Source organism: Sitodiplosis mosellana, unplaced genomic scaffold (genome assembly GCF_009176505.1).
Source record: "Sitodiplosis mosellana isolate CC-2019 unplaced genomic scaffold, AAFC_SMos_1.0 Smas_scaffold_1, whole genome shotgun sequence".
NCBI classification, from domain to species: domain Eukaryota; kingdom Metazoa; phylum Arthropoda; class Insecta; order Diptera; family Cecidomyiidae; genus Sitodiplosis; species Sitodiplosis mosellana.
This window is the reverse complement of record NW_022595244.1, coordinates 3,384,864-3,406,284: the sequence shown is the minus strand read 5'-3', so window position 1 is coordinate 3,406,284 and position 21,421 is coordinate 3,384,864. Positions and strand designations below refer to the sequence as shown.

General features: G+C 38.0%; 4 protein-coding genes across 5 annotated transcripts in view; 2 read left to right on the top strand and 2 right to left on the bottom strand.

Annotated features, from left to right (window-relative positions):
- Positions 1-2,686: 2,686 nt before the first annotated feature.
- Positions 2,687-8,935, top strand: LOC129569310 (uncharacterized; the record flags this gene model as incomplete). Its single annotated transcript, XM_055448046.1, is given in 8 exon segments — positions 2,687-4,198; positions 4,392-6,218; positions 6,326-6,675; positions 6,763-6,963; positions 7,091-7,300; positions 7,427-7,778; positions 7,847-8,010; positions 8,250-8,935. Coding segments are annotated over 8 exon segments (4,662 nt in total). The 3' UTR covers positions 8,383-8,935.
- Positions 8,936-9,954: 1,019 nt separating this feature from the next.
- On the bottom strand, positions 9,955-11,794 carry LOC129569332 (uncharacterized). Its single transcript, XM_055448081.1, has one exon. The coding sequence runs from the start codon at positions 11,443-11,445 to the stop codon at positions 10,105-10,107; it is 1,341 nt and encodes a 446-aa protein (XP_055304056.1). The 5' UTR covers positions 11,446-11,794; the 3' UTR covers positions 9,955-10,104.
- A 978-nt stretch (positions 11,795-12,772) lies between these two features.
- On the top strand, positions 12,773-17,811 carry LOC129577638 (uncharacterized). Its single transcript, XM_055465049.1, has 8 exons — positions 12,773-12,997; positions 13,787-14,528; positions 14,602-14,645; positions 14,802-15,080; positions 15,162-15,468; positions 16,021-16,275; positions 16,364-16,831; positions 17,076-17,811. The coding sequence occupies exons 2-8, from the start codon at positions 13,800-13,802 to the stop codon at positions 17,694-17,696; spliced, it is 2,703 nt and encodes a 900-aa protein (XP_055321024.1). The 5' UTR covers positions 12,773-12,997; positions 13,787-13,799; the 3' UTR covers positions 17,697-17,811.
- A 1,513-nt stretch (positions 17,812-19,324) lies between these two features.
- Positions 19,325-21,421, bottom strand: part of LOC129569321 (uncharacterized) — a 57,878-nt gene continuing 55,781 nt past the window's right edge. For both annotated transcript variants that reach the window (XM_055448057.1, XM_055448067.1), the window contains 7 exons: positions 21,256-21,381; positions 20,930-21,105; positions 20,645-20,778; positions 20,425-20,564; positions 20,012-20,303; positions 19,759-19,877; positions 19,325-19,674 (listed from right to left, as the gene is read on the bottom strand). In XM_055448057.1, the coding sequence (XP_055304032.1) occupies positions 19,523-19,674; positions 19,759-19,877; positions 20,012-20,303; positions 20,425-20,564; positions 20,645-20,778; positions 20,930-21,105; positions 21,256-21,381 (1,139 nt within the window). In that variant the 3' untranslated portion in view covers positions 19,325-19,522. The remainder of the gene's footprint in view (positions 19,675-19,758; positions 19,878-20,011; positions 20,304-20,424; positions 20,565-20,644; positions 20,779-20,929; positions 21,106-21,255; positions 21,382-21,421) is intronic.

Here is a 21,421-nt window from a genome sequence, read left to right as displayed (position 1 = left end):
GAGAGAGAGAGAGAGAGAGAGAGAGAGAGAGAGAGAGAGAGAGAGAGAGAGAGAGAGAGTAAAGTTTTCGGGTGAAATGAGAGCAGCGTGATCTGCGATTTGAGATCACGAGATGAGTGAGAAGAGAGCCGCAACGTATGTGTGCACCGAAATAGTGAGACCATCGAATGAGCACCAACGTACCCGAAACGTAAACAGGAGACGAATGAACGAAAGAAAAAATCCACAAACACAACGGAGCGGAATGTGCCGAACCGAGTAAAGAGAGAACGAAAACATCAGCTCATACCAAAGATTGTGCTATTCTTTTTCTATCGCTACTCCGCATTACGTATCTTTTTTCCGTCGTTCGTTTGCCCAGTGCCGTTTTGATCAAATTCAATGGACGTGGACGTGATTTAAATACGACGGAAAAGAAATCACACAGCAGCAGCAGCAGTAGCAGTAGCAGCGCAGCATTTGTATGCGTGTCGTTCTAGCACGGCATGCGTCTTGTGTATGCATTTTTGTCGAATTGAATTTCATTCGGATGTTTTTTTTTCTTTCTTTTTCTTCTTCCATTCGTCATTCCACGTTGTGCAGTAACAATGTTGTTTTGAAAATTCCACATTCAATCGAAATGCGAATGAGGAGAGATAACAAATTGTGCTTTTGTGCTTCGCTTATCATTTTATGCTGAGTTAACACTTCATTCAAACGAACGAATGACAATGCAATGGCAACTTCAACAAATTAAATCTTTCGATTTTCTATTGGGAAAAAATATGCCTATTCGTAAAAACAACAACGACATGCCAATTAATTTCCATGAGTCGCATTTGGAAATAATCATATTTGGTATTTGGCCACGACACATTGAAATGGTAACAACATCACCGATCGATCTCCATGCCAAGAAGTGATAACATAAATGGTTCATGCGTTACATTTACAGTTACAATATTTCTCTCTTTCTCTCGGCCTCCGTTTGTAAGTGTGTGTGTTTGCCTGCCACTGAGATGGTTGAGAGAGAGAGAAGACTAACTCTCCACGGCGGTGATAAACGATTGGTTGAAAGTGCCATCTGTTGCTCGGATCGGAAAATATATAGAATTACGCCTGTTGTAAATAGAGAAAAACAACAACCACGAATCTTAAATTGTTTTGCACAAACAAAGGTGGACGCTTGTCATTTGTTTTTGTTGTAAAAAGTCAGCAGAAACGTCTCGAAATTGTCAATCAGCAGGAGGCTGTGAACGAAAAAAAAAATGCATACAAAAAATCTCATGTCAATTGCAACGATTCGTTGATGTTTGACACATCTAGAGCGATTACAAAAGTCATTCTCCACTATTTTTTTTCCATTGTTCGCACTACGTCTGCATATTAAATTGGCATTTAAAGCGAAATTAATTGTTAATTTCATCGCATAGACAAGTGGAATAGAAAATGCCGTGGCGATCTCTGGCGCATCGCATATCTTCCAATTAAAAGCGAAAACAACCAATACGGACCCAACTAAAAATCTACACTGTTGTTTTTTCTATCGTCTGTCTGTTTCTCTCTGTCTCTCTGGTGTCAGTCTGTGCGATTGGCGGAGAGAGCGAGAGTAAGTGTGATAGTGAGAGTGAGAGACGAAAACTGAAAAAAAACCGTCTGAGTTTGTGTGTCAGTGTCGAAAAAGAAGAAAACCAATTCGACCAACGTGAAATGACGATCGATCAGCTCAATTTGGTTGGCTGAAATCGCATCATAAATGGTCGACACCGATTGTTGGTTGGCAAAATATCCGATTTATCGACACGAATTCGCATAGTGTAAATAAAAATAATAAACGAATTGCATCCAGAATTTGTGAAAATTGGCTCGTGCGTGTTGCTAGTGTTATTCTTTCACTCTTGTGCTCTTTTTCTCTCTGTCGCTCATTCATGGTTTTCTGTGTGCTCGGTTGCTGCTGCTCTGTGTGTTACTCTCTCACGGCCAAACACCGTAGTGTTTCCAATGTACCCGATGATGGCGTACCGACCGACGACGACACAAATGCGTGTATTTGTGTGAACGGTACAGTGTGCATAAATGAGAGTGAGAGAGAGTTTTGACTCTGGCCTCTAGCCTAGCACTCAGTCTTTTGTACTTCATACCTCGATTTTTTCCGCCGTTCGTGTTCATCGACGAAGTAGCGCTGTATGGCGTACAGAGTAAGAGAGAAAGAAACGAGAAAAAAAATAGAGTTTTTCAATCGAGGATTTGTAAAGTGGTAAATATTGTGTGAGCAACTCTCGCACAGAGGCACACAAGCGCAACGTCAAGCACAATGATAGATAGACGACGATTCAGAAATATTGTGCTCTACTCTCGCCGTTGCCGTCGTTGTTCGCTCTTTATATATATAGAAAATACACATATTTTCCATACATTTACAATCATGCTGCAACTTTAGGTGTTTTTTTTTCACTCTCACACTGTGTGTGCTGTGTAAAATTCCTTTTTTTTCGTGTGTCGTGTGCAGAACTAATGTGAAGAAGCATCAAGTCAAAACACAGAAGAATATCAATTCGTGAGCGAGTGTGATTTTTTTTCCCTATTCGCTCATCTTCGTCGACGGGTGAAAAAGAAGTGTGTCTTTTGTTTTTCACCAATTCGCCATCCAAATTGAATTTGGTGTGTATGTGTTCGGGTGGTGCTTTTCATTTGTGAAGAAACGAAGAAGAAGAAGAAAAAAAAAGAAAATATAAACGAGCTAATAGAAAAGCGTTGAGTTGAAAATATAAAGTCGCCATTCAGTGCTTCAACGATGACCGATTTCATCGATTTGCTGACAAGTATGTCATCGAAATTCAACGAAACCAATGCCGATTTACAGATCAATTTAAATGAAGATAAAACATTGAAATGGAGAGGTTTACATAATAATCAGTATGCCGCTGTGAAAAAACGTAAAGATATCAAACGAAGTGAAAAAGCAGCAGCACCGAATACATCGTCAACGACGACGGCAACAACGACGGACGACGATCCGCCATTAATGAACGATAGCGTTAGTGTTACTGTTAATGCAGATGATGTTGCAACAGCAGCAGATGTGACAAAGTCCCACGACATCGATTCCATTGTTGTTGAGTCGTCGCAAACGGCGACGACCAGTGAAAAAAGTGAAGAGAACATTGTGGTTGGCAACGATACCAAAAGTGTGAGTGCCGATAAAATGGAAAAAATAAATAATGATAAGGAAAAAGACGATGATCAACGGCCATTTAGGCGTACATTGCGTCGCAAGCAAAATGCTGACGACACAACAAATGACGATGTAGGTGTATTGAATGTGGACCGAACCAGAAAAGTCGGTTTACGACCGAAACGACAATCATCGGCTGGATCGGCCAGTGAAAATCGATCGGTATCGCCGCGTGGGGAAAAAGAGGAAAAATCAATAACAACCATAGATACGGTGGCCAATCGAAACAATATCATGACACGACAACGTGGTCGTGCCAAAAAAAGTGACCGAGAAAGCAGTGTTGAAGTTCAATCGAAGAGTGCGGCCGACGAATCGAATGATTCATTACCAAAGACACGAAGTGAACGCAAAAATTCAATTGCAAACGAAGTAGACGATGGACACACACAACCAACACCACCGAAATTACGACGTAGCGAACGAACGCACACATCCACACCGTGCGATCAAAAGGATCAAGCGGTGGCTCAAGGTCAGCCAGACGATCGAAGCAAATCAGACATCGATGGAACTGAACACAAATCCAATATGGACAAAGAGCATGCCACACGATCGCGAAAACGAACGGTTGACGATAAAAAATCACCGGACAACGCAACCGAATCGAAAGATGAAAAAAGTGGTGACGATAAATTGGTGCCAAGTGAAATGGAGGTTGACGCAAAAGACGAAAGCGACACGAAAACCGAGCATGAGAAATGTGTAAATAGCCAAAAGAACGTCGTTGATGATGTTGAAATGATTGACGCACCACCGACTGACACAAATCATGAGGATCATTTGTCGAATGGCAGCGATGGTAATGTGGTGGTTCGCAAACGTGGCCGAAAACCAGGAGGATCCAAAGCAAAAGCCAATTTAAAATTAAACATGACCATTGCAACACGAAACTCACCCGTCAAAAAATCACCACGATTCACCAACGATGAAAGCCCATTTGTTTACACCATTCCGAAAAAGGACAAAGCAGCTGCTGAACAGGTAAGCGACAAATCGATCATTTGGCATAAGACCATTTACTTTGATTATATTTTCATCACCATCATTGTTATGCTATCAAACCAATTTTAGTCATCAATTTCATTTCGCTTGTTTTTTTTAAATAATTTTTTTTTTCAAAAGAAAAGTGTCAAAAGTATGAACTCATTTTATTCATTAATGTTTCTTTCATCAGGCACAGCCGCAGCAGCGTTTATCACGTCGTATTAAGCCCACACCAAAGATTTTGGCCAATGAGGAGCTTCGGCAAGGATTCGAAATCCAGAATAATGCGCGTCTATCGCTGAGCAGCGAGCACTTGGACAATGAGCTGGAGCGCAGTCCAAAGCGAAAATCACCACCAAGCACACCTCCATCTCCGCCGAACACAAAGACTGACGCTGAATCGGTACAAAATGGCATCGAACAAGTGGTAACCCGTCGCAAATCCAACACACCACCAAAACGCCAGTCGAGCAATTCAAATGACACTCCAACGTATGAAGTAGTACGGCCGGTGCGTCAACCATGCCCTGACCCAGAAAAGTTTTTGAATGAGATCAAATTGGCGAAAATCAATTTGCATCGATCGCCCGAACTCGACAAGAAGCTCAATTTTAAGCAGAAGAAACGCTTGATCAAGCTCAAAGAAAGGCATTTCCACAAGCTTGGGCTGCAACGCGTGTCGAAATCACATGGCAACGGAGATTCATCCTCCGATGGATGCATTGAATCGGATGACAATGAAGATTTTGTTCCAAAACAGAAAATTAATGTCGGTCGACCGAGCGTAACATTGCGTATGCGTGGCCAAAAGGATATTGTTATCTATGACAAGCACATCAATAAGGCACGAACCGTTCGTGACAAAACAATAAAGAAAAAGTTGCCCGAAAAAGTGCCGACCGCACTCATCGATCAATTGGATCGTCATTCGAAGGAGTTGATAACGCGAAATCCCGAAATTAGTTTGATATCGAGCACCAAACACAAAGCGGTCGGATCATCACAGGCTCAATTGCGCAAATCAACACCGATGGAACATCATCATCAGATCACATCCGAAGTGACGCTATCGATTCGCAAAGAGGCCGACTCAAACATTTGCTTGTGCAACAAAGTGTCGAAATTCTACACGCGAAAAACCGACGAAACATACTGTTCGGCCGTTGATCAAATTGAAGATCAAAAAGTTGGTTGTGGAAATGAAGTGGAGGGTGAATTGCTCAATCTGTTGCGGCCAAGCGTTCGTGTTAGCTACATGCTGCTCTGCGAAAGTCACAAGAAACGATTGTTGTCACACAATTGCTGCGCAAGCTGTGGCGTTTTCCTTACCCAAGGCACATTCATGTTGTGCGCTAAAAATCACTTCTTCCATCGTGATTGCGCCACGAAATTCATACTGAACGCACCATTCGATCCACAAAATCCAGAGTACACATGCCCGACACTGGTTTTGAAGTGTCCACACTGTGGCATCGATGCACCCGAACGCGAAACCATCGTTACAATGCGCTGCGGTAGCGTACCAATTTTCACCACATCACAAAAGAAACTCACAAAACCGGCCAAAATGAGCATCGGCCCCCATAGCTATCGAACGATTAAATCACACGAAGAACTCAATTTGCTTGAGATTGAGCGCTTGATTCCTGAAAGTGTGGTAAATCTGTTGGCACGTGCACAAAATCGCTTCCCATTCACGCGCGGCAATCTTCATTCGAACAAAGATGTGTTCAATGCCGTTACTAAAGATGATATCGACCGTATGGCCGAAATCATTGCCAGTGGCTTTGACATTTCAACGCCAATCAAGGAGTTTTACAATGGAACTTGCTTGCATTTAGTATCGAATTTTGGCAGTGTGAAAATGACGCATTTGATTTTGAGCCGCGTTGCATCCATTGATTTTCTCAATTTGCTCGATCAAAACCTTCGTACGGCGATCATGTGCGCAATTGATGGCAACAAAAATGATATCTTGAAATTGCTGGTACAATGCGGCGCCGATGTCATCGTTAAAGTAAGAAATGAGAGAATTTTGATGTTTCTTCTATTAAAATCATTTTACTCAATTTGGGAAAAAGGAAAATATTTCGTGAAAAATAAAAAAATGTCTCTTCAATGCAGGGAACGGAAGGAATGACCGCTTTGCATATGGCTGTTAAGAAGAAGAACTATGAGGCTCTCGAGATCATTTTAAACACATATCGTGAATCGTCCAGTCTGTATCAGGTGGAGAAGTTCTTAAACACTCGTGACGACGGTGGATGGACGGCCATAGTTTGGGGTGCTGATATTGGAAACCATAAAATTGTAAGCGCTTTGTTGAACTGTGGTGCCGATCCGAAAATATGTGATGATGAAAATAACAGCGCATTGCACTGGGCCACACTATCCGGCAGCGTCGAAACAGTCATGGTTCTTCTGCAAAGTGGTTGCCATTTGAGTGCACAGAATATCAACGGAGACACGGCTCTGTAAGTGATATCGATCGAGACTGAAGTTCCGTTGTGATCATGCACAGTGACACATTGAAATCTTTTGTTTTTTTCTCCTCTCTGCAGACATATCGCATGCAGAAATGAAAATACTCGCATTGCATTGCATCTACTGGCGCATGGAGCAAGCCTAGACATCACAAACAATGCAGACGAAGCACCCTACGATTGTATACCAGATGAGAATGGTGCATGCGGACGTGCCATACTATTTAATTTGCAAATTCGCAACGTTACCGGGTTGCCCGAACAAAACATCATTCATCAGTAAGTGCTATTCAGTTCGAGCTTATGAATCAACGTTCAATTACGGAATTACCTTCTCAATTATAAATAAATTCTCAATGGCGATAAATGTTCATTAAAAATACTCACTTTTTTCCAATTCAAACAGAGACATATCAAACGGTCGTGAAATCTATCCCATTCAAGTGGTCGGACGAAAGAAATATCGTGATGCGCGTTCAACTTCAAGCCAGAGTGATTCAGACGCTGATCCACTCATACCTGATTTTAAATATATTACCAAAACCATTTTGCTCCAAAATTCGATTCAAATCGATCGTCGAGTGTCGCAAATGCGCATCTGTTCCTGCACCGACAAGTGAGTCAATTCATTCCAGTTGATGTCTTTTGATATTTATTTAATTGTTCTCTCGGTTTTTGTTTAATTTTCTGTGGATTTGTTTCTGTTTTAACCATTTCTCTTTTTCTTTCGTTTTTCGAACAGTTGCACAACGCAAAATTGTCAATGCAGCGAGATTTCGATTCAGAATTGGTACAGTCCAGACGGTCGCTTGATCAGCGATTTCAAGTACCACGATCCGGCGATGATCTTTGAATGCAACGACGTTTGCGGCTGCAATAAATTGCTGTGCAAAAATCGAGTCGTACAAAAAGGTTCGAACATTGCGATGCAAATCTTTGAGTGTAGCGAACGTGTTAAGGGATTTGGAGTGCGGGGCATTGCTAAAATACCACGTGGAACATTTATTGCTGAGTATACCGGTGAAATACTAACGGATAGCGAAGCCGATCGACGCACTGACGACACATACTTCTTTGATCTTAGCTCATCTGGCGTAATTATTACCATTTTATTTTCAAAGAAATTACGAAATTTTAATCTTTTCATTGCTTTTCGAAACAGTTTTGCATTGATGCCAACTTCTATGGAAATGTGAGCCGTTTCTTTAACCACAGTTGCGAGCCAAATGTGGTACCAATTCGAGTTTACTATGAACACCAAGACATTCGTTTTCCAAAGATTGCATTTTTCGCAACAAAAGATATCGAAGCCGGAGATGAGATCACGTAAGTTTGAAGTTCTGTGGAATGATTTCCTCTCTGGAAATTCACTTAAGAAAAAAAAGAAGGATTTTGATAAATGAAACTCTCTCGTTTATAGCAAAAACTCTTTAGATCACAACGAAATCTCTAGAGTTTTTGCTTTGATGCTATTAAATCAGTTTTTTTAACCAAATCATTCCAAATTATATTAAATTCAATTGAAATCATTTAAATAATGCAAAATATTCTCTCTAAAATTGCAGCTTTGATTATGGTGAAAAATTCTGGATTGCTAAACATAAACTATTTACATGTCATTGTGGAACAAAATCTTGCCGTTTCTCAGAAGCAACTATTGCTAAAACTTTAGAAGAATATAACCAAAGAAACACTTAAGTGGACCCCCTCCCAAAAAAAATAAGCAACAAACACACATTTTAAACAAAATTAATCTTTTAGAAAAACAAAATCCTCCGTTTTGAAAACCAAAAGCGTAGAAAAGAAAATGTGAAAACTAAATCCAAACTCAAAGAACACTATTTAGTTAAATTTGTTTGCAAAAAATGGAAAACACTATTTTTCTAGTAAAACAAAAATATTTACCAAAAAAAAAGCGATAAGAGGATGAAACAAAACCTGGTGACGGTAACCAAAGTCACCAACATATAAATAAATTAGATCAAGTATAATAATTTAATGATAGTAACGATTTACGAAATCAATGTCACATATACCAAAATTTTACCAATTTAACCGAAGAAACGTTCAACTTAGAGTTACAACCCCCCCAAAAAAAGTGAGAAGTAAACAAGAAAGAGCCGAAGAGAAAGATGACGAAAAAGAGTTAGTTTCTATTTATTATAATGATTATTCTGGAAATAATTAAAATGTATCGTATTTATTTTACCGAAACCGAGAGAAACAATAAATAACCGAAACCAAAACAAAATTTACACTTAGCTAATAAAATTGGTATTGTTTAGTTGAAAATGATGGGAAAAACAGTAACAGCAAAAAAACAAGAATTATACACCACCCTATAACTATACCTAAATGAAGTAACTTACCAAGAGTGAACAATGAGCAAAGAAAAGCAAATATTCGATGTGAACAGTGGAAATCTGTCTAGTTTTTACCCTTAAATGTTCTAAGTCATATATTTTCATTCATCAATCAGTGTAGCGCTTTGATTTTGTGTGGCCAAAAAGAAATATTGAAGAAATGTAGTTGTAAACCTTTTGCCATTTTATGTTAAATGAACTCACATCGATTTGTGTGTAAGGCAAAATAAGAAAAAGAAGCTAGGAAGGGTTTTGGAATTGGTCGATGACGACTGATATTTCGGATTGAAGTGATTTAGTATTGTCAATTACTAATTAGCGGAAGAGAATATGATTTTTGTTTTTGATTTCAGTACATGAGACTGAATGATCGGACGAGCATAGGAAGAGTGTTTACCGTATTCTGATGTCGACAGGTCATCGACTGCCATATATAAATTTATGCCATTTTTTTCGGATTCGCAATCTTTAGATGTTAGTATTACATGCATATATTTTTTTCTTTCTCATTTCGTTTGACGTACGTATGCTCTTTTGTGATCATACCTTCATCAAATCTTATTATTTTTCTGTGGACGCAACAAAAACTTGTGCAAGCAAAAGAAAACAAAATTTTTACCAAAAAAAAAACAAAAAACACGAACGCAATCCTTTTTTTCGATTTTATTTTATTTGAATTTTTTTTTAATTACACCACATTTATTTCTATTGATACTCTACGATAAATAACGACACAAGACAAGTGAAAAATGAATACAGCGTACCGACAGATTTAGTCAAATTAACCGTTTTAAAAAGTAAATGAGAATGTCAAGCAAGATGTAATACAACTAAATTACAATACAAATTATTAATTGTATTTAAGATATTTACTAATAAAATCTATATGAAAAATTTACACCACCTTCAAAACAAGTTGCAAATGGGTTTTATTCCGTCGATATTAAATTAAATGCTAACATGGAAATTTCAAGATGTGAATAATTTAGAGAGATGTGTCTTTTGAATTAATCTGTCTAAATCAGATAGAAGATGGTTTAAGTACGTCATCATGCAATCAACTGTACAGAATCGGTGTGGCTTGTCGTGATCGCAATCGAGTAGTGACGCCAACATTGGACACGAATGATTTGTCCACGCTCAACTCCCTTATCACAGATGGAGTCATGCGAGATCTTCTATAATACTCATCGGCTCTTTGCATCAATATCGCGGCATTTTCATCACGTTCAACACTTTTACGCATTGAATATGGTCGATCAAAATGCCGCAAGTTTCTATCGCTGCAATCTTCAATCGGTTTCCCCTTCATATCCTTCAAAACCTGTATAATTTCAGCGTTTTGCTCATTAATCCGTTGTAATAAGTTGAGTGTCAGCTTCTGTGAATCAACGTATGTAACGGTCATGACCACATAAACCGTGATCATAACGGCGGCAAACACTTTTCGAATCAGCCACAAACTTTCAAACAGCACAATTTTCAAGTCTTCGATGAAATAATCGGCGCCGAAATACTTTTGAAACAGCGATTCAATCAGAATGTTCACTGCCGCCAATAAAAACAGTAGAAACCGGCAATTCTCTGCTCGTTTTGCGGTGGTTGCCAACATAATTATTCCTAACAGCACGGAAAAATACATGATTTGCTCGACAAACGTATACTCTCCGACGATCCAATTGTGAAACTGTGATAGCCGCTGAAACAAATCACCCAACTGCCGGCCCTGTTCAATGGTTGAATTGCGAAACTGTTCCGTTAATCGCGATAAACTGTTCTGCGAATCACTTAACACTTCCGACAAATTAACACCATGTGCCACCAATTTCTGTTGTAATTTCAATCCTTCGCGTTGTTGTGTCAGTAGATTGATTTGCAAACGGCCAGCCAATTCGAGCTGCAGGCCCTGTTCAATGAGCTGCTTACTCACCGATTGTGAATGCGACTTTAACAAATGAATTGTTTTCTCGGTTTCCGCATGCCATACTTGGTGCATAAGGTAGAAACAAATGTTCTGCGTGTGAGTATAGAAGTGCGTGTATACTGAGAAAACACGTTCGTTCATGTTTCCAATGCATTCGGTGTCCTCGCATGCATCTAACTTAGAGCCTGCATCTCGGTCACCGCCACTCATTGCCATAAAGCATTTGGTAAAACGAAGGGCGAGCATCGCTTGTGTCTTCTCGTTAAGATCTGTACAAGTCACATCAATTTGTCGAATCGCTTCGGTCCAACATCGTCCGTACTGCGGCAAATTTGCGTTCGATTGAATGAGCCGATATTGCTTTTCCCCTTCGTTTAACTGCACATCAAACTGTTGACTCAAAAAAAGGTTTGGCTCCTTTGCCACCACCAAATAAACGCTCACAAATACTATGCACAATGAAAGCCAGCCCATGATCGTCGATGTGAAAAAAATGATTTTTGTCACGAATTTTGATATTTTTAATTTACATCACAAAGACAACAACAATTTATAAATCGAAATAAATGAAATTTCATTGTAAACTTCGTTTGATTCGATGCAAAGTCGACGTTAACAAAACTACGCACCAGCTGCTGCTTGACAGTCGTTTGAACTAAGAGTTGTTTTCGTTTGTGTGTTTGACGATAGACAAGCGCTACCAACTTAATGTTCATTCGACAGAACAATCGCAGCATAAAGAATACACACCATTTTCACAATGGATATGTGTAAAGAGTGAAAGAGAGTAAAAACTAGTCAGCATGAACTGAACACATATGCTAGACTGGTGCTCCGAATACGATTCATGTCGATGCGTGTTTGTGCTTGTGAATGCGCATGTACTTAAAACTGGCAGTGAGATCGGTTGTACGTATAGGTGTACTTTTGTGATTATTATTATAGTTACTGTTTCTGCCTCTTTCAATTTCAACAACACTGTCCATCGAAATCTTAGTACTTGCATCGCTCGTTCGTTTGTTCGTTTTCCGTATATGCACTCTCTTTGTGTGTTGTGTTATTATCAACGAACCGCTCTCTCAGGTTCATTACTGGTTTCTTACGATTTGACTGTCGTTGGTTTTGTTGTTTCTTTTTTTTGTGTCATTTTATTTTTGCTCTCGCTAGGCATATCTTACTCATTTCGTCACGTTCGGCCCTGGATTTATTCTTCTCTATCAATACGTCGCATATAAATGACATCTTTTTGCTGTAACCGACACTCACGGAACTGGTTGGTGTGAACAGGTCCAAGCAAATAGTCGCATAGTTTTGAGTGAGATTTTTGACTTTTTTGTGTTTTTTTTTTGGTTTCGTTTGGTTCGATTTGTTTTTGTTTTCTTTGATTTAGACCGATAAAATTCCTATCCAAACATATTATGTTAAATTATAATCATCATCGCTTATGGTTCCCACCATAGAAAAGAAGTTGCGGCGGCGGCGGCGGTATTCGCATGCAAATTGTGCTTGTGTGTGATGTTGACAATTCGTCGTTTTGACCTTAACACATAACAGATTCGTAGATCTCTTTTTTTCGGATCGAAGCGGCGTTGCTCGTTTATATGCAGGCTCAGACGATAGTGAGCGTCGCACATAACAAATCGCTCAAAAACGACCGTCTAGAATATAATGTATAAACGATAGCCGTCACCAATTCTACATTTTAAATTTTTTGGGTTTTTCCCCAGTGCATTGGAAACAGTTCGGACAGTCGGGTTTCAGAAGACAAGACGTTGTGTGTGTTATTGGTATCAGGGTTATTTACATTTTTTTTCTGCTTCATTTTTCACATCGATGACGATTCAATCACGCATGAAATATTTCAATTGAAATTGTGTTGCTCACACATATTGATGATATTGTTTGCTGTTTGCTTTTAGTTTCCGAGATCTTTCATTTTCATTTCGTTTCTTGACACTGATCGTGTCAGATCAATGTGAGGTGTGTGTGATTGAAGTCGACTGAAACAAAATATTACCAATATCCCGTGAGTTTATGCTTTTGTTGAGAGTTCAAATATTGTTTGATCCAACGGTTTATTCAATTTATGTTTTTCTTTAACAAAAAATTCTTCTTTCCGATTAAGTGAATTTAATGGTGAAATAAAAATTACGATAAATGGTTTAGAAAGCAGAATTTCCGATTCGATGGATTACGAAATTGTCACACTATTCAATGTGAAATAGAGCGAACATATAAATTTGTCAAAAGCCCATTCAAAATGAAGGGAAATTAGTGTCAGTGTGTAAACATGAACTTTGATGAACTGTACTCTTATCATCATTTTTAATATTGCCAAAGAGAGAGAAAGAGAGAGAGAAATAGTCGGACGCAAATAATAAACACATTAGCTAAATAGGCTAAATTTTTACGAACAATTTCCAAAGCCGAGTAATTGAAATTTAGTCATTTACAATAAATTAGCTTTAGTTTGTGTCACCTATGAAAAACCCGCATTGATTCAAACAAATTGACATCACTTATTATTTAGAAAATAACGCTCATTCAGATCATTCAATTAGGTGTAAATTCATCAGATTTCAATAGTTGAAAGAAAAACCAAGCATAGTTCCCATCACGTGGGGGAAAGTGATGCAATCCGTCAGTCAAAGCTCGAAAAATGAGTAAATCAGATTGAAATTTTTGAAAACACACACTCATTCAGACCAGTTACTATATTTAAGTCGAATAAACAGGACGTTCAAATTCGACGATCAATTTTCAGATATTTTTCATTGACAAAATTATCCAAATTGTTTACTTCATTCATTTGCAGGAGGTAAAATAAAATGAAGGGCATTCACTTAGGTATACTCTGCGGTTCTTTGACGCTGCTGGCACTTGGAAGTGCACAATTTTATGGCAGCTATGGAAGAGATGTTCTCATCAGACCACAACTGCCACCTTATCCATACAGATCGAATCCATTCGAAATTCAAAGCCGATTGGCTCCAGCTGCGTTATCTCTGAGCCGAGTTGGCGCAGCCATGCCACAAAATGTTCGTGCAATTTCACAAGGTGCAGAACAATTCTCGTTTGATATGTACCGGGCCATAGCACATGCAATTCAAAATTACGATGCAAATTTTGTAATTTCACCATTCTCCGTCTGGTGTTTGATGCTGTTAGTTTCCGAAGGAGCCGTTGGTCAGACATACGATCAAATACAGCGTGTGCTTCGAACGCCAAATGATTTGAACAATTTGCGAGCAGCTTATAAGACTTTCCAGCGTATTTTGCTGGTTAATACTACAACGGTTGAATTGGCTGTGAATCAAGCATTGTTTTCCGATATAAATCGCCCAATTGAGTATTCGTACGCGAGCATTTTGCAAAACGAATATGAAGCCGATCATCTTCCGGTTGACTATCGAACACCTGCCAATGCGGTCAAAGTGATTAATGATCATATCACCTGGAGAACACAGGGCAAAATTAAAGATGTCGTAAAACCAGATGATTTATTTGACGCTCAACTGTTGCTCACATCGACGATTTTCTTCAAAGGACAATGGACGGTATGTTGACAAGGAAATCATTCAAGTTGACAAAAAAAAGAGATTAAACTAATATAATCTCTTTCATTTTTAGTTCCCATTCAATGTGAGCCTAACGAAAGAACAACCCTTTTATAGGTGAGTTGTACGCCATTTCCGAGCTACTTTTTTTTTCTCCAAATTAAACATTCTTAAGAATGGAATAAAGTCAATTATTCATTTATTTCTTTTGAGTTTTTCGATTCTTCATGGCTATTTCTAATCGGAATTTTGCTTCTTTTTTTTCATATATAGAGAAAATGGTGACTATGTCGCTCACGTGCCTATGATGTATCAACGAAACGTATTGCCGTTCGGAATAATCAATGCTTTAGATGCAAGTGTTCTTGAGCTCCCTTATGGTAAAGAGGATCGCCTGTGTATGCTTTTAATTCTACCTCGTCGCAACGCAACTTTGACAAATGTGTTTGAAAATTTGCGCAATTTCGATATCGCTAAGATTAGCGCTGAACTCCATAAGTACGACCACACTGATGACTATGATGAGACTGAAATTGAATTATCGTTGCCAAGGTAATAAATTGAGTTTATACACTTTATTATTTAAAATTTGTTTAAATTTGACTTTTTTCCATTATTTCATTCCTCCTCAAGATTTAATATCGATTCGGACTTGGAGCTTCGCACCGTTCTTGAGCACTTGGGCATGAAAGATGTATTTGACCCGATTTCCGCGAATCTTTCGAAAATGTCCAGGCAAGCAACGTATGTGTCGCGTGTTTTCCACAAGGCTGTTATTGAAGTCAATGAGGTTGGCACTGTTGCAGCGGCCGTTTCATCTGGTTCCGTATCATTCAAACAAAGTCCGGTCGAATTCGTTTTCAATCGGCCATTTGGATTTTTGATCACCGAAAAAACCACCAGCACTCTTTTATTCGCCGGTCAAGTTCGGCATCCACTTGTATAGGCTTGTCCGTATTTCCTCATCATGTAATTAGCACGTTTTAAACTTAGAATCAATAGCTACGTTTGTCCACATTTAGTACTTTTAATAAAGAAAACCGATAAATACCATGACAATCACTAAATTCAATTGTACTCATCTAAAGTCGACTGATGCAACATTTCGAGAGAAAAAACCCCCGTACTTTACCATCATCGTTCACCAAATTCTACGAAGGAGTACGCCATACATTATGCTGTTGTTGAATATTTCAGCTGACACATTCTGTGATGCCCACATATTACGCTCGAAATTTGCGTTTTTCTTTTGTTTGCTCTCTCTCTCTCTGTGTGTGTTCGTATCAGGTGATGTTTTTAGCAAATAAGATCAAAGCCATAAAACTTGTTTCAGTCGCGCATACACATTTGTAATTTGCCAAACCAGTTCCACCACTTAGCACATCAAATATTTGAATGTGTGTGCGACATTTATCGGTGTGTTTTTGTTACAGAAGCCTCTATTTCCGTCCAGACTGTTGTTATTCCCATTATTTCAGTCTAATTTTGGTAGATAAAACGTGAAATGCCTCCTCTTCATCATTCGTTCAAATATTTTACGATTTTGTGCTGGATTTTTAGTGAGTCAATCCATTTTGGTTTGGCAAATGAGCAATTCGGAGAATCGATAATATTTCCATCGACATTCCTGCAGCAGGGACTGCAACGTCATAGATCATTAGATTTGCTGACAAATAATGCAATTAACAGTGAAAGTGTTGTACAATTTTCGCGATCAGCCGAAGCGTTTTCTTTGGAATATTTTCAAGTAATGTGTATTTATATGGAATATAATTGTTTCTCATTACGGTCAGTAATGGCGTTTTTCTCTTTAATTTGTGGTTTTACATCGACAGCATCTGTCCCGACTTGAAGCGACTAAAAGTGGTAATGTAATTATATCGCCACTTTCGATCTGGTCACTGCTGTTGCTATTGGCAGAGGGATCGTCAGGTCAAACTTATGAACAGTTAGCCACCGTGCTGCGTTTGCCATCCGATTTAACGAAAATCCGTCGTGTCTATAAATATCTGCAAAATGCATTCGAACAAAACAACACGGCCGTTGAACTAACATCCAATCAAGTGCTATTTTGCGATATTAATCGACCGGTCGATATTGATTTTCAAGATAAATTGGAGCATACATACGAGGCTGATTATTTTCCAGTTAATTTTATTGAACGTTTCGAAGCGGTCAACAAAATCAATAAGTATGTCAGTGATAAAGTCAAAGGCAAAATTGATCGAATCGTTGAACCGAACGACTTGAACGGGGCGAATATGGTGCTCGTTTCGGCGATATTTTTTCAAGGACGATGGAAAGTGAGTCATTGTGTATTTGGTTTAGAAAAATTTATGAACAGGTTAAAACGAAATGAGAGTCAAGTTTAAGAGTAAAAAAAACGAGAATTTTTATTTTTCTGCAAAAAACAACTTGAATTAATCGTGATTGACTTGCAAGTTCAATAAAATATTTTGAAATTTTGGAGATTTTTTTTTTTTGAAATTGTTTGAGCATTTTTTAGAACATTTTTTTTGCTAACATTACATCATTTTGATCTTCTAGAATCCATTCAAATTGGAAGATACACGGGATTTACCATTTTACAACGAAAATGGCGTGACTATAACGAATGTGCCAATGATGTTCCGTAAAGGTGGCTGCTCTCACATTCGTGTCCCATCGCTCGAAGCAGAAATCATTGAACTTGCCTATGGATTTGATCAGAAATTCAGCATGGTCGTTTTCTTACCCAACAAACAAGTACCACTCGTAAAAGTGATCGATAATTTGCGAATTTTGGGCTTACACACTATCATTGATTATCTTAATCAGTCCGAAGAAGATGCAGATCTTGAAATTTACCTACCGCGATTCTCAATTTCCTCCGACTATAAGTTGAATAGCATTCTACAGAGAATGGGCTTATTCGATTTGTTTGATCAAAAACGGGCGAATTTGTCGAAGATATCAAAGCATGCAACATTTGTGTCACAATTCGTACAGAAGGCTGTGATTGATGTGAATGAAAAGGGAACCGTCGCTGCAGCAGTTACTGCATCAATTTCATTCCAATCGATTCCTTCGCAATACTATGTCAATCGGCCGTTTGCTTTCATGATTGTCGAACGCACCACCAACACCATTCTATTTTGCGGCCATGTGAGAAATCCAACAAATGTATGAATTTCGTTTTTTAACAATAACTTTTGCGTAGAAGAATGAAAAAAAATTAAGAAAAAAATTAAAAATATAAAAAAAGGAAAAATGAAAGTAATTTGACAGCTTAAAAAAAAGCGAATGAATACATTCATGTGATAAATATGACACCCATCGAACAGAAGAACAACTTATGAGCTCTTTATCCATAACTGAGACGAAAAGAAAATTAGAGGAAAAACGAGACAAATAAAGTTGCGGGCAAAAGTGACACAACTCAGCATTGAGAGGAAAAGACGTTCCTTGCATTTTTCTCGCTACTGGAAAGAGTTAACGATTAGAAGTCTTCGGTATTATTGTAGAAAATAAAAAGAACTACAAATAATCTGAAGACACTTAGTCGCTATCTCTTTCCAATAACGAGAAAAATGCAAAAAACGTCTTTTCCGCTCAATGCTGAGTTGTGTCACTTGTGCACGCAACTTTATCTGCTTCGTTCTTCGTTTTTCCTCTAAGTTTTTTTTCGTCTCAGTTATGGATAAAGAGCTAAGTTGTTCTTTCATTCTATGGTTGTCATATAATTCTACAATATTATTGTCCCTTTCTTATATGTCTGGAAATAAACAGTGATTTTTTTATATGCAATGAAAAACACAAGTCTTTTTTTCTCTATTATTATTTTATTAAATTCTTCATCATTATGAATAAAGTACTTAACATTTTGTCGTATAAAATCATTAATTTCATTGTTTTTTTTTCTTTCATTTTTTTATTAATGTGAGATTTTCGTATTCTTTCATATATTTACAAAATGATTTCATCACTACGTTGTCTCATGTCTCATTGATGTGTTGCTTACTTAATCATTAAAATGTTTTTTTTTTAAAGAAAAGTGTTTCAGGATCGCCATATTCAAATAAATAAATAAGTGTTTATGTTGACAAAGCGCGAATTGGATAAGAATATTAAATTGAATACCAAGCATTTCAGAATTTCACTCGAAAAAACAAAGACAAAACGAGAGTTTATGCAGAACAAAAATTAGTTGATTTAAGACGATTTTTCTATTGGACCGAAAAGTTTTTTTAATGAAATGTCAGAAGGAATGAATAAGAGTATCAATAAATAAGGTGCCTTTTTGTATGCATGTGTGTGAAACGATTGATGATGAACATAAATTTAAAACAATTTCTTTTTCAATCATTTATAGCAATCAAAAAAATGAGCATTGAAACAAAGTGAATTGTGCGACGTTGATGAAAATGAATGCCGTCCAAAGTAGAAAAATTTAAATAAATGCTTGGGTGTGTCCGTTTTTCTTGTCTTGATGCTGTATACGGTTAGTCTGTGTAATGCCACATATGTTGCTTATTTCGTTTAAATAAATGGATGCTGATTTTCAAAATAAATACTTATATGTTTTGCGTTAGCAGCGCCTTAAATCTACAGAGTTAAACTAATCTAATTACTTTTCTTTTAAATAAAAAGAGTAGACAAAATATGCTAGTCTATGATTATATCAGAGTTGTATCTTTTCTTCTAAAGTAGACCGATAGGTACCAATCCGTCTACTTAGTTGCAGTTTGTTAGAGTTGGTTTCATTTGACCATAAGCTAAATATAAAATCATATTTTATTCCAATTTATTTTGTTTAAAAAAAAATGCAATTAGCGCCATTCATCGCAAAATCTACTCCAATTATGTGCTCATAGTTTTTCTTCTTCTTTTTAATTAATTTTAAATATGTCTATATGTTCTATTGGAAGTTATAATTCCAGCCTAATACTCAGAATTGTGTACGTGTTAAACAGTTAGTTCGTCTAGGTGTAACGCTAACAAGCATATCAGCACGTTTATGCCATCAGTTTGTGTGGTTGCATCCATTTCTTCATGAAATAGCAGAATATTGTTGAAAGGTATACTAAAATCATCAAGGCACATGTGACAGCTAACGCAAATACGGACGTCTTCGTTGGGCATGGCTCGATTATTGTAACGGTTTTGTCTGATAGAAAAGAAAAAAATTACGAGAAAATGAATTTGTTGAATTTCGGAAATCGATAGGTGTTTAATTGACTTGATCATTTACCTCCGTTGAAGTCGGATTCACCGCCACTTCGCAAGAACTCGCTCTTCTCATCTCCAAAGTCCAAAACTAAGATTTCTTGCGAAATATTTGTTTCTTCGTCATTTTCTTGCGTTTCATTGCTGCCGAAGGAAGAAGAAGTGGAAAGAGATTTAGATGATTATCTTTGTGAAAAACTGATCGTTGCAACAGTTGTTCCTTGTTCGATAAGACACAAACCAGTTGATTAGTAAAAAGAAAACAATAAAATGCTTACCTTGCAACTGAACGACGCTTTCTTCCCCACGATTCAAGCGAATCACGTCCCCATTCGCAAACGGCCGGTTCACATGGTCCCAAGCAGTATTTCACATTACATTGGAAGATAACACCGTAGCTTTCGGTGAAACGGAACGCTTCATAGACTGATTGCAATGCATTTGCTTCGGGAGAAAATCCTGGGAAAATGGTTGGATCGACTGGACAACCTTCATCGTCGATAATTTGGAATGTGCTCTTCGAATCCTTGGCCATGGCCACGCATGAACGAGCAAAGATACCGTATGGTGCTGTTTAGATGCAAAATTGATTTTTTACGCAGAATTAGTTTCGCTCTCTCTCTCTCTCTCTCAACCACAAAACCAAATCGAATTAAATCGATTCAAAGCAAAGAAAACAACAACAACTCACTATCTTCAGGAATTTCAATGCGGAAGGTAAGACGATCACCGATACGAACGGTTTCAACTTCGCGGCTACGTGTATCCAAAATGCGAATTCTTGGTGGTGGTGCTTCTGGCGATGAATTGATGTGAATCATTTCAGGATCGCTGCAAATAAATTAGAAACACATTATGTTAATCATATGGTTTGACGCAAGGCAAAACATTCAATTCGTTTCGATCCATACCGGATTGGCATCATTCCGAAGGTAATATTTTTTGAGCTCATATCATAGGTGCACTTCACTTTGTAGATCTTATCAGCCTTTGTCATAACGACGCTGTGATGTTGGAGTACAACAGTGTTCGAATAGACACCAGTCTGGAGGAAGAAAAAATGGAGAAAATTAAAGCGTGTTCTTCAAACACTATAGATACACAAAGCAAGTGGAGAACAAGCAAACAATGTTCTATAAGCAGATACGAATAAAAAAAAGTTCAGTGCATACGCGTTCTAAGTGCCTATTGCTTACCACAGATTGTGTATTACAATCTTGGCCACCCATTGTTAAGTCCAAACGGAATGCATCAGAATTGACCACATCGATGTTGCACGTTTCCGACCGACCCAATGCATAGATTCGGCCATTGAACGGCTTATTGGTACGAACTTGAACGGCGATTCGTGTGTCTTTGCAATGCACGGCAACTGTAACAAAAACAAGAAAAACAGCAATTTCAACAAGTGTATACATTTCGCAAAGATAAAATGGTTTGTTTTGTTGCCCATCAGCAACGCGGAAGTGTTGAGCTCTCGATATTATCTATCTCATTTTCAAAAAGGTATTAGTAATCTTACCATCGTAGCAAGTTCCAGTTTTATCGCAATTGGCATCAGATCGAGTGAAATTGGTTAAATTCGGATCGACTTCGACGGGTGTATCAAAACTGACGGGCAATTCGGATGGGCTTGCGGTTGGATTTTCTGCAATGAAGAATAAACAAAAGTTTTAGGATTTTTCTTC